The following is a 12,125-nucleotide window of genomic DNA, read 5'->3' as shown; positions in this document are numbered from 1 at the left end:
CAGTAGCTGAGCAAGTGTTGCTTTTTTTCAAACAATGCTCACTCTCATCTTTCACAATGGACATCCTGACAATGGCACACTCCAGTTTTTAGACTCAGTACTCTATTTTAACTGTGACGAATACCTTTGTTGGGAATATTTTCTGCATTCTAAGAAGGCCATTCTATCTTTTGAGTCCTCTCACACCAAAGTGGTAAAACAGGGTATAGCTTCGTCATGCCTCAAGTCATTCCTGACCAAGTCTTGTGCACACAGCTTTGGTCATAGTTTTGACCTTTTTGACCTAAATGTGTCTTGTCTGAAAGCCTTGGGATTCCCTTCGAGTGTGCTAGTTGCAGTGGGTTCAACTCCTTTAAAGGAGCTCCAGGCTCCAACCACCGCTATGCCACACCAGAGGACAAATAAGTTTGGTATGATGCCATACATCCGCACGATTTCACACAATCTAAAGAAGGATCAGGTAAAAACACGGTGTTGACCTCGTCTTCACAGCTCCTCCCAAGCTGTGTTGTGCGCCCTTGCAAAAGGCGATAAGAACAAGACCTGTGAAAAGAAACACACAAAACCCCTCGCCTCCTGTGCCGCCGTGGTATATAAGATACTACTCGACTGTGGGAAAGCTTACATTGGGCAGACGGGGCACTGTCAAAATGACAGGCTAAGAGAACGTTCTTCATTTTTAAAATCCCTGAGCAACTCTGCGCACCTTCCTACACACTGCAGAAATTGTGGCTGTAAACCCCTTTTCAATAAAAACGAGATTATAAGCAGGTCTAAAGGCAGACTCTAAAGGGAAATCCTCGAAGCTGGTCAGATTCACGCTTACGCTAACCTTTGTATTAGTGCCCCATCAGTGCATCTGATGGATAAGGAATTTTTGTTCCTCACCATTTCTATGCTCCTCCTGTTTTCTACGCCCCCCCCTCCTCTGTCTCCCTCCCCCCAATAGTTGTTCTGGAATGATTTCTGTCAGGCCACTTGCATGTGCCGTTGTTGCTATCACCTACACTAGCTGTCATTATTGATGTAGTGATGCATGCCCCGTTGTTAGGCAATTGTCATATGTAAAAAAAAAATTTTGACCTCCTTTTATAATTCTCTATGGCAGCGCATGCACAATAATGTTCCTGGTGGTTTGTCTCTCAAAATATACTTTGTTTCAAGTGAGCGTCTTTCCTGTCCATGCCTCCTTTTTCCGCAATGCTTCTGCGCTCCCCTTTGCAAAAATCATGTCAAACCAACTAGCCCAACAGTTTACTATTCTAAATCTCTACCATGAGCTGTGCTATAAAACATACCTTTGCAGAACGTAAGGCCAGCCAGGCTTGGCACAGTTCTATCTCCAGGATCTTCCCTTTCATGCTGAGAGGCAACATGAAAAAGGAAGCAGCAGGCTGTAACACACTATACTGTAGTTATTAGTTATTCTCGACACTGCTAGGGACCAAGTTGCTAAAGCTCGTTCCCAGAGCACCACCCAACTTTACCTACATAAACGTGTTAAAGCCATAAAAATTACAGGGGCATTACATCAAGTAACTAGCAAAACAAATTCACTCCATTACTTTAATAGGAGATCAGTCAGGCTCTCACTACCATTACTATTAAGAGCAATAGAACTGCACATGGCCAATTGTAAATTATATATATTTTTTTAAAAAGCTACTTCATCAGATGGAGTAAAAAAAATGCAAAAGATTAGTTGAAGAATGAGCAAGTTCAGATGGTGAGAGACAGCTAAATTTGTAGAGTTAGGCCTCAGTATAATGAACTTCAATACCATAATGAAACTTTCTACGAAATGAAATGTCTAACTTTTCATAACTTCATGCCCATAGAACACATACAGTGTGTACGTAAAGTCACGGTGCACTTTTGACCAGCCACAGGAAATCAACAAAACAAAATAGAAATGTGAAATCTTCACACCAAAGAAAAGGAAAACTCTCCAAGTTTCATACGTGTTCAGTGCAGTTCGATGTGGCCTCCATTTGTTAGCAACCCCCAGAACACACTGAACTTTCCTCTGCACCATCCACATTTCGACTGGTGTGGGCGTGGGCTAATCCGCTGCTGTGCAGTTCATGGTGCTGCATCATCACCTGTGTGTGCGAACCCTTGCACATCACCCTACGGAAACTTGGGAGAGTTTTCCTTTTATTTGGTGAAGATTTCACATTTATATCTTGTTCTGTTGCTTTCCTATGACCGGTTAAAAGTGAACCATGACTTTCCAAACACACTGCCTATTTAACCTCTATGCAGCAAAGTCTGTTTATTTGTCATTTCAATATAATGAAATTTCACTACTGCCGAGAATGATGACCAAGACAATAAATGGAAACTGCTACAGGCGCCAATGGTCAAATGGTAAAATCACAGGATTATCTCTCAAATTGTGGGCCACATAGTAAAAAGCATCCGGCGAAGCGGTTCATTAAATAGCCGGCTATGGCCTCTCAAGACCTGACAGTGCACGCTGCCCAATCTCGGAGGCAATTTATCTGACGACTGTGGCATTGAGCAGATGCAGTAGGAGGCATACGTATCAGCGCATCGTATCAGTACGCTGATACGATGCGCTGAAACTACAAACAGTGCCAGACAGCACGAGGGACTAGACTGTACTACAGGGACAAGCAACGAGACTGATACGATCACAAGGAGCAGTCTTCTTGCTTGTCCCTTGTGTTCTTCAGCACAATTTGCAGCCCTGCTAAACCAACAAGTTCAACATGTTTCAACTCGTGTCAGCACCCAATATGGTGCATTTGTTGTGGCTAATGTCTCCCAAGGCATGAGTACCTGTACTAAACGCAAGGCCCTATCGCTCAAGGAGGCTAGTATCTTGTAAGCAATCTCAATTGGTGAGAAGAAAAAGAATGTCGCCACTTGTTTCAGGATGCCACAGGGTTTGCTCTTCATGATCATCAAGTTGAAAGAAGCTATTCTTGATGCCATTAAGAAAGGGACAGACTCCCGGCAAAATCAAATGGAATATTAACAGACCACAAATATAACGTAGTGGTGTGCGAATAGTCTAAGCTTAGAACATTCGATTCGAATATGTTAGTGTTCGATTCTAAAGACACTTTTATTATTCGAAATATTTGAACCTCAAAAATTACTGCTGTCAAGTTTTCAAGTCAGCTTCGCCGCAGTACAGCCGCGTTATGCGGCGAAGCGTACATGTGTTGCGGTGAAGCGTATTTTGCTTGTAGTGAAGCATATCAAAAATAACATGGGGCACTGTTTATGGGGTGTGTATGGCTAACCGACACTATTAGCACAAGTAACCACACTGTGCTGTCGCTTTATGCATCTTGACAACACCAGCCGCCAGGTGGAAACCTCTGTCTGCTACTAATCTGGCTAAGTGCTTAAAAACAGTTTACAAACTACAAATTTAGCCAAGTGGCTTGGCAGTGTTTTCAGACCCTCGTTTTAAAGTAGTTGAGCACCAACAGGGTGTTTCAATGACAAACTGGACTAAAAACCTGGCTTTAGAAACAGCAAGGAAAATTTCAACACCAAGAAACCCAGGTATGTCCTTAACAATGAAAGCTTCTGAAGAGACTCCTTCCACGTCAGCACTGTGGAAAGACTTTGATAAGCTTATTAACCAGCATTAATTTTCACTTCCACAAGCACAGGTTGAAATATATGTGCATCGTGAAATTTTGTGCCAGAAAGAAGATCCATGTGAGTGGTTGTGCAAGCATGGAGCCCATTGTTGGCTCGGCTTCGTGCTGATACCAGGCACAAGTGTGCCTAATGAGTAGCACTTTTCGGTGTATGAATGAACTGTGACAAACAGGAGGGTGTGGCTTCTCTGTAAACATGTCGAGCAGCTATCCTTACTTCATGACATGAGCCCCTGAAGTGCTTTACTATACTGACCAGAAGACACCTTATTTTGCTTTTTCATTTTTGATGACTTATTTTAAAACTTGACTCCATCGAAAACCTTTCTAACCCAACTGAACTTCTACGCTTAGCCGGACTCCCAACAATTAGCGACCGTGCTAGATATCTCCGAATAAAATTCCTGTTTATCCTCCAGAGCAATGCCCTAAAAATAGACAAAAATAAGTTTTTAGTACACTCTAACGCTAGAATTTCAAGAACGAGACACAATAAACAATTATCTGAGTATAGGTTTCACAATGACACCTTCAGATATACTTCCCACAAGCTATCAGAGAATGGAATATGTTACCACAAGAAGTTGTCAATTGTACAAGCCTCAATTCTTTTTTGTCTAAGTTGTCTAACCATATCTTTGTTGCTACATGATGAAATGTGGTTTTTTACATTATGTTCTATTGTCACCATGAATGTGCATTATCTATATCGCTGTACATGAGTATGTATACGATTGTTTTTAAACCAAAGCCAAGGCCTCTTGTAAATGATTATCGTTGAACCCTGTGTGAATGATGTATCTTCCCTTTTATGAATGTACCCTTTCCTGCCAAAGCCTTCGTTAAGGCTAGCAGTATGTACCAAATAAAATAAATAAATAAAGCTTTTTCAACCAATTTGCTTCACGTTTTAAGCGTGAAAACCTCACTTTACATTTTCATTATGCAATACATATGTGCTTGCCATTGCCACATATGGTACAGTTATAAAAAAGGAAAAATGCTTTATTTTACATTGTTTCAAGATCAACTCTTCTACGACGCAAAGTTCTTCACTGAAGAAAGTTTTTCATGGCAGACACCATCATTCCAAATCAGCCAAAAGGTGCAAGAAGGGCATAATTCCGAATATGCGTTCTTTAAGCACTGACAATATGCTGCCATCAATGTAGTAGAAAACAAAGACCGCAATAAACGTGCCGTACCAGCGCTGGCGAAATGGCTGAAATCCATGTTTTAGAACACGAAGACTGAATCAACACGGCCTTCGAGGCACTGAAGAAAGTGCAGATATCTATGTTTTAAAACAAGAAAGGGCAAAGTAACCAGGAATTTCAAAAGTTCGCACTGCAACTATCTATGCAGTAGAAGAAAAAAAATTCACCTCCATTCCACCCTGTGAAAGTGGATGTACAGCGAAGCTGGTTGCAGATGTTGGACAAGTACTGCCACCCCTATTGGCGTTAGAGGACGTAACGCAAGCACCACCACCACAAGCGGTGTATGTCGCACACGCATGCATGTGTGTGAAAGTGCAGCATACATCCTAATTCTTCTAGGCCATTCGCCAAGTGCAAGTGCCTAATTGAACTAAACTAATGTTTAAAAGTAAATTGCATAAGAAAATGCATAAATTACGACTTACACACAAGCTGCAGACATGAGAGCTTCGTATTGTTATTCGAATATACGAGAAAACATAAATCTGTTACACGGAAACTAAAAGACAGAGCCCTTTTCCAGCTGTCATTGGATGTCTGTCTGAGTGGCCGCAGCCGCTTGGTGGCGGCACCATTAGCAAAGCATACATTCTCATTTTTGTAGGCCTTCTGCCTAGTGCAAAAGCGTTACTGAATTAATTGAATTTATCAAAGTAAAATGCCTCAGAAAATTCATAAAGTATAACTTACACACAACCTGCTGACATAGTATCATCGGACTGTAATTCAAATATACAAGAAAAAATAATCTTGTTACGCAGAAGCTCAAACACAAAGCCTTCCAGCTGCCATTTGTTTTTGGGCCCTCCACTTGGTGCAAGAGCATTATTGGAATAATTGAATTTCTCAAAATAAAGTGTGTCAGAAAATTCATAAAGTACAACTTACACACAACCTACAGAAATGATAGCAGCGAATTGTAATTCAAATATATGAGAAAACATCATTCTCTTATGCTGAAACTCTAACACAAAACCTTTTTCCAGCCGCCGCTTTTTGGTTGAGCACGCCACGAAAAATCCCGACTAGAGGCTGGCAGGTTCGCTGTAAGACTAAGTGGACATGCTCAGCTTGTCCAAATCACTTTGAAAAGAAATTATAGTATTCAATTAATTGGACTCCGGATAGTCCAATCTTCATGTTAATTCGATCCCGACCAAATATCGCGGCCGGCGCCCATACGTTTCTATGTGCCCAAACTTCCGTTATTTCTATCTCGAAATTGGCCTTCGCTGAATAAATCAAAGTTGGTCAGGTCCACCGCAATACAGCTGTGTTGTGCGTTGAAGCATACGCAATTTATTGCGGTGAAGCATACTAAGAATGCAAAGGGGCCACTTTCACGGGTAACAGTACGCGTTTAATTATACAGACGCGCACACGCCGTATACAGTTACAGGACGAGCACCTAGGCGCCTAATAATCATACTGGCAACTATTCAGAGCTGTTTCTGGTGTTGCTGTGGCGATTTGAGACCTCGTTTCTTCCACCGTGCGTGTCTCGTATATGAGACCGTTCGCGTTCCTTAATTATAAGCACGCGCACGCGCAGTGCACCGAGATGCGGAGAAAAAGAATCTGTGTTTTGGGAAAGCTAGCAAAAAGTAAGGTGGTAAGATGAAAAAGACTGGGAAAGTAAAGGGCACGTTTAAAGTCAACAAAAGAGTGGAGGTCTATATAAAACTCTGAAGGCCTGCCAATAAATTTAGCAGGCGTCTCGGTGCTCGTACTGTTATCGAAGTTGGCACGTGTGTAAACTAAGGACACGTACTATGCTCCATAACAGTGGCTCCTTACCCCGTTTGGTATGCTTCACCGCATATTCACGACTGTATTGCGGCGAAGCTAACTTTAAATACATATACTGCCAAGTGAATTAATGGCATGTTTCGGCGTTTTCTTTCATTTAGTTCAATTGGACCTGCCGAATAATTTCACCAAAGTAGTCGGTCCTGTCAGGATCGAATTAACGGAAGTCGACTGTTGCCCTTGACGAGCTGAGCTCGTCCAAAACGCTCAAGGGGTAAATAACTGTTGTTACGATACCATCAAGCAAAAGTGTTGCACTAATAATTTCTTTTACCACAAAGCATAATTTTTAGTACGTTATTTCCTGTACAATAAACACCTTTTTTCTCTTCATACCTATGGTTGGTGAAAAATTGGCATTTTTGCAAAACCGATAATATTCGTATTAAAAAAAATATTATATTCAATTCGCACTTGGTTTTGACTATTCAAATTTGCTTTGAAATTGAGGAGGAGGAGGAAATAACTATTGCATGTCCTGCGTGTTGGTGGGGAGAGCCAAGGGCCCCACCTAAGTGATTGAAAATTTAATATTTTCACACACCTAATATAAAGCGCTTTAGTCAAGCACCTTGCACCTGAAACAGGCTTTGGATATAAGTAACCAACCAGTTTTTCAGAGCTGCTCGATTATTTAACTGCAGCATTGCTACGCACTCAAAAGAAGCAATTTACAGATGTTCTTTGGAATAAATACATAACAGCAACCAAAATTTTGGACGCCATGTCAGGTCTCAATCAGATTTAACTCAAGGCCACCGCCACCTACTCCACAGAACCAATGCATAACGGCGACTAAACTTTTGGACGCCGTACTGAACCTTGTTAGAACTTTTAAACATGATGCACGAATGACATGATGCACTGTAAGTATATAATGATTGACACAGCATCAAATCATGACATTAGTCGCCGACTCTCAAATACAAAGAAATTTTTATTTTCATGGAAATTAGTTTTTTTTTTGACTGCCCAAAAACTCAAGGATACTCATAAATTGGAACATCTTTTGTGGCCCCTTCCATGTTATAAAAAGTCGATTGGCGACTGTGCTTCTTTTAAGGTCAGGTACAACTTCAATGTAGCGAAATTTTGATATAACAAAGTAAAGTGCCAATTTTACAGGCTTTGTTATTTAGAGGCTTTACTTTACAAAAACATAACAGATGCATAAAGTCAATCACATGTATACATCCGATCCTTTGAACAGTGACAAAATAGTGCCAGTAAAAAGATTAGTGTATAGGTTTTGAGCAAGCAAGCATCCCACTGTAAGTAAGCATAACATACCTTCTTAGAGCAAAGCTGCTGAGTGTAAGTTGAGAAAAAATTATAAAATTACAATAATCATGTTGTCTTACCTGTCATACTTCTTTGCCCTTTCAAGTGACTCAATAGCCCCACTGAAGTCTGCAGTTCTCTGCTGCAGCTTCGAGAGCATCTGCAATGTTCACATTTCTAAGGCATTTGTTAAGCAAACTCATAAGCAAGCACCAGAACACAGCACATTATACCTATGACAATGATACCCTACGGAATCTGTTGACAAGTGTCATAAGTTCCAACTGTGAATCAAACATGCCAGTTTTAATAAACCGAGATAGTTGTCGCCAAGACAACTAGTGCGTATGTTCTTCATATGTTCAAGCAAACATATGAAGCACTGACCTGCCATCCAGTAGCTATGTCCTCGGACTCAACTACACTTTGAACAGAACTAAGAGAGGCCTTCTCCAGACGTGTCAATTTTGTCAGCAATTCTGAAATTGCCTGCAGCACATTCAGTGACTTGGACACAAATGGGCTGCCTGCAAATCCCCAGAGAACCTAAACAGAAAGAAAAAGAAGGGCGAGAAAAACGTTATGTGACCGAGTAACTCTTGCTGAAAGCTGCTTTCTTCACATTATATAGTGAGATGCAAAACAACACCCCCTAACAAATAGCGCATTTTAACTAAATCTAAATTTCATGCTGAAGTGTTCATTTCCTTTCAAGGGTTTTGTTCAGATGTTCCGGATTCTCCCTGAATCATTTTTTTATAGACATGAGAAAACTGCACTGGCACAGCAAAGGCTCAGAGAGTTTGCTCATACATTACATACAATTGTATACAGAGTTCATGCATCCATGAAGAATGGTCAATCAGAGTTTGTCATGCTGTTTTGTAGTGCAATATAGAAAGCCACTTTGTGGGATAAATGTTATAGTAAAAGTAGGTAATGCAATGGATCACTGACCAGTGTCGCAATAAAGAATGCAATCTCTTGGAATCTCCTTGGTTCTCTTGCTTGTGCAACATTTGAATATAAGCATTTTTGTTTTGCCAAAGTGTACCACCAAAATCTTGCACAGGCATGTAGACTGTTTGGGTGTGTGCAATAATCTTTAGTATTTCATCGCTGCAGACATGAGAGTTGGGACTAGTCACTCAATTCGTTGTATGCTATTGCACATTTCTTTGTTCTTTTGTGTCACATTTATTTCTGTGTTTTCATCAGATCTCACTTGTACAGTAATTATTTGGTACTGCAGCATGCTCAATGTACAAAGCTGTCAGAGGTCCCTCATACTGACAACGAATAATGACAATCTAATGTGGACTCCAGAACATCATATACTAAGAACTTGAAGCTGTGCTAGTTGATTCATGATTCCATGAGTATAGCCAGTAGGTTGGAAACATAAAGAGGCTTCATTTTTGTCCATGAAATTCATTCTTCCTTTCACCCTGTTTCCAGTCTACTGGCTGTACTTGTAGAATCATATCTTCTGCGACGTTGGTCAGTAAGCTCATTTCTTGCAGTGCCTTCGTCCTACTACAACTGTTGTTCCAGTGGCCAAATGAATTTTAAAGGTTCTACATTACTTACTAGAAGCACCAGCTCTGACACTTTTTGCCATCGATGGTGGTTGCAGGCATACTGCACTTGAACCAGGTTGGACCAAAGTTTCCATGAAGCGTCGGCACCAAGTAGAAAGCGATCATGCTGTAGAGCTTTGTCAGCCACAACTCGGCATTCGCTTATGGCAAGTCCAAGAAGCACCCAGCCCGAGTGAGAGTCTGAAAAGCAGTGGAAGAAGGCTTTCTTCTAATAGACATGACACCTTAGCAGACATTGCTATTATGAAAGCAAGATTTCTCAAAGTTGTCGCTATGGACACTCCCATATTGTCTCAGGTCAAACAACCATGACATTGTGGTATGTTAGACTAGTATGACCAGCACCACCAATTTTTCATTATTTTGATCTCAAGATAGCAGGCTCACTCATTTAAGAAATTAAGGCATGAACTTATGAAAGAGCTGCACAACGAAAACTACAGCTGTCAAAAGGCAGGAGTTCTGACCAGGGTAGAGGAAGACCATCTTCTGTGCAGCTCTCAGGGCTTCCGTGGCCTTTCCTTGCATCAGCCTAGCAAGCACAAGCATGGCCATGTGTCGTGGAGAGCACTCCCTAAGAATGAGACCAGCCAACGCACAGCACAAAGCACTGGGTCTCTTTTCCGTCAGCAGGGCCTGGGTTAACACCGACCACAAGGAGCCCTTGTCTGGGTGCAAGTGCACCGCGCTACTGAGTACACGACAGGCTTGGCGAGTGTCAGCACCCTGTATGGATAAAATCAAGCAATGGAAAATGACGGCTGTAGGTAACATAATGACAGTACCTGTAGCTACATCTCTGCATTCAAAATAAACCTCAACTTGAACCTTGAAGAAAACGAAACAAATTCTGACGAAGATGAAGGAGTTATTAATCACTCAAGGTCTTGGCTACATTATCAGAGCCTTGTTCATAACGGGAGCTTTGTTCACAATGAGCAAGGCTCCTGTGAGCGGCACAAGATGTCGAGCTTTTAGTAATTTCCTAATATTCAAGGGCATCTGCTTTTTTTTTTTAATCATACTTTCCAACCAAGTGACATTCTGTCAGAGTCTCGACTTCCTCAGCTTGAACCTGTTCCTCAACTCCCTCTAGTTAGCATAGGAGAGCCCACCGACTCGGAATGAATCTGCTTGCTCAGCATTGTGCTTAAGTAATATTCTTCAGTGATACATGGCATGAGCTGTAGCTTTAGAAATAAGTCTCCACTCGTGCTGAGCATGTCTGGTTAAGTAGTATAAGTAGAAGTGGCACTGTGCAGTGTTACTGAAGTACAGCAATTAATCCAGTCAAAGAATGGTGCTAGCCTCCAATCTTCGGAGACAAAATGTAGTAATATGAACTGGAGGAATGTGCAGTAGAACCTCGTTCGTACATTTTGGAACAAAACATGCAGAATAAATGTGCAGTCGAACCCACTTATAACAATATTCAGGTGCCACAAAAATTTCATTGTTATAACCGATAATTGTTATAACCAGGTTGCATGAAAATCAAAATAGGAGGATTGCAGAGCTGCTATGAGAAAACTATAATGGCAAGGAGGCCAGTGCCCCGCCCCGCCACCCTCCTCCATCCGGCTGCTGATTGTGTTCGATCGTTTAACTGGGTGCTCCGATCACACGTGACAAGCTGCAGCTGTCGACGTTAAAGAATGCCACAGCTATAACAACTGCAAAGAGGTGTCATGGGTGGCAAGCAATATACAAGTACTGCCAAGGCATCGAGTTAGTGGCCCCAAAAGGGGCCTTTTAAAAATTGTGAGAATGCTGCCGCAGCACTCTGTCAGCTTGAGAAATCCAGAAGAAACACTGAGGTAAGATCGCCACAAGCATCTCGACACATATTTCTCACTAGCTTGCATGAGAAAACCCTATGACCCTCAGCCTTACATGCTTTACACGAAGCTTGCCGACGTCCTCCTCCAAGGCGTTCAGATGCTCCACATAGTGCAGCAGAAGGTTCCTCATGAAAACGAAGCCCCGGAGCAACTGAATCGTCTGCCGGGCCTCCTGTGAGGACAGCGCTGAGGCAGCCTGCCATACCGCGTCATATCGCTGTCGTTGCTATCTGATGAAAGCATGGTCGCGACGATTGCCTCATTGGATAGAAGCACTTAGTTTTCAAATCTACAGCCGTGTGCTTTCTTTTCACCGGCAACATTTGCCAATGATCAGTGCATTTGCTAATTGCATTTGCCAATTGCATTTGCCAATTGCAATTGCCAATGATCAGTGGGCAGATCGGCCATATTCCGTTTCAGCAGCGAGAAACCGCGTGGCCAGGAACGGTTTCGGCGCAAACAATGAAGACCAACGCGAGCGATTAAGCTGTTTGTAGAACTGCGCTGAACAAGAGCCAGTGAGCAACATGCGAGCAACCTGCGAGCAGCGCAGTTGGCACGGTCCATTCATGTTTCGTAGGTTGGGGAGCATCGAGCTTTGGGCGCAGCCCATTCGTGTTCGGAGGGTTGGAAGGGCGACGGGAGAGAAGCGCGCGAAGATGGCTAGAAAATGAGCGCGCAGCGGCTGTTGGAGTAGCGGCCCATATCGCAGTAACTCGAATTGCT

General features: G+C 42.2%; 1 protein-coding gene across 2 annotated transcripts in view; it reads right to left on the bottom strand.

Moving 5' to 3' along the window:
- The window catches only part of LOC135900319 (tetratricopeptide repeat protein 37), a 77,509-nt gene that overhangs the window by 4,107 nt on the left and 61,277 nt on the right, over positions 1-12,125 (bottom strand). For both annotated transcript variants that reach the window (XM_065429799.2, XM_065429801.2), the window contains exons 33-37: positions 10,023-10,281; positions 9,545-9,735; positions 8,342-8,500; positions 8,035-8,114; positions 1,299-1,362 (exon numbers count right to left, since the gene is read on the bottom strand). In XM_065429799.2, the coding sequence (XP_065285871.1) occupies positions 1,299-1,362; positions 8,035-8,114; positions 8,342-8,500; positions 9,545-9,735; positions 10,023-10,281 (753 nt within the window). The remainder of the gene's footprint in view (positions 1-1,298; positions 1,363-8,034; positions 8,115-8,341; positions 8,501-9,544; positions 9,736-10,022; positions 10,282-12,125) is intronic.

The sequence above is a fragment of the Dermacentor albipictus genome, chromosome 1 (assembly GCF_038994185.2).
Source record: "Dermacentor albipictus isolate Rhodes 1998 colony chromosome 1, USDA_Dalb.pri_finalv2, whole genome shotgun sequence".
NCBI classification, from domain to species: Eukaryota; Metazoa; Arthropoda; class Arachnida; order Ixodida; family Ixodidae; genus Dermacentor; species Dermacentor albipictus.
Note: the sequence above shows the minus strand (reverse complement) of the source record. Positions and strands in the feature narration are given on the sequence as shown.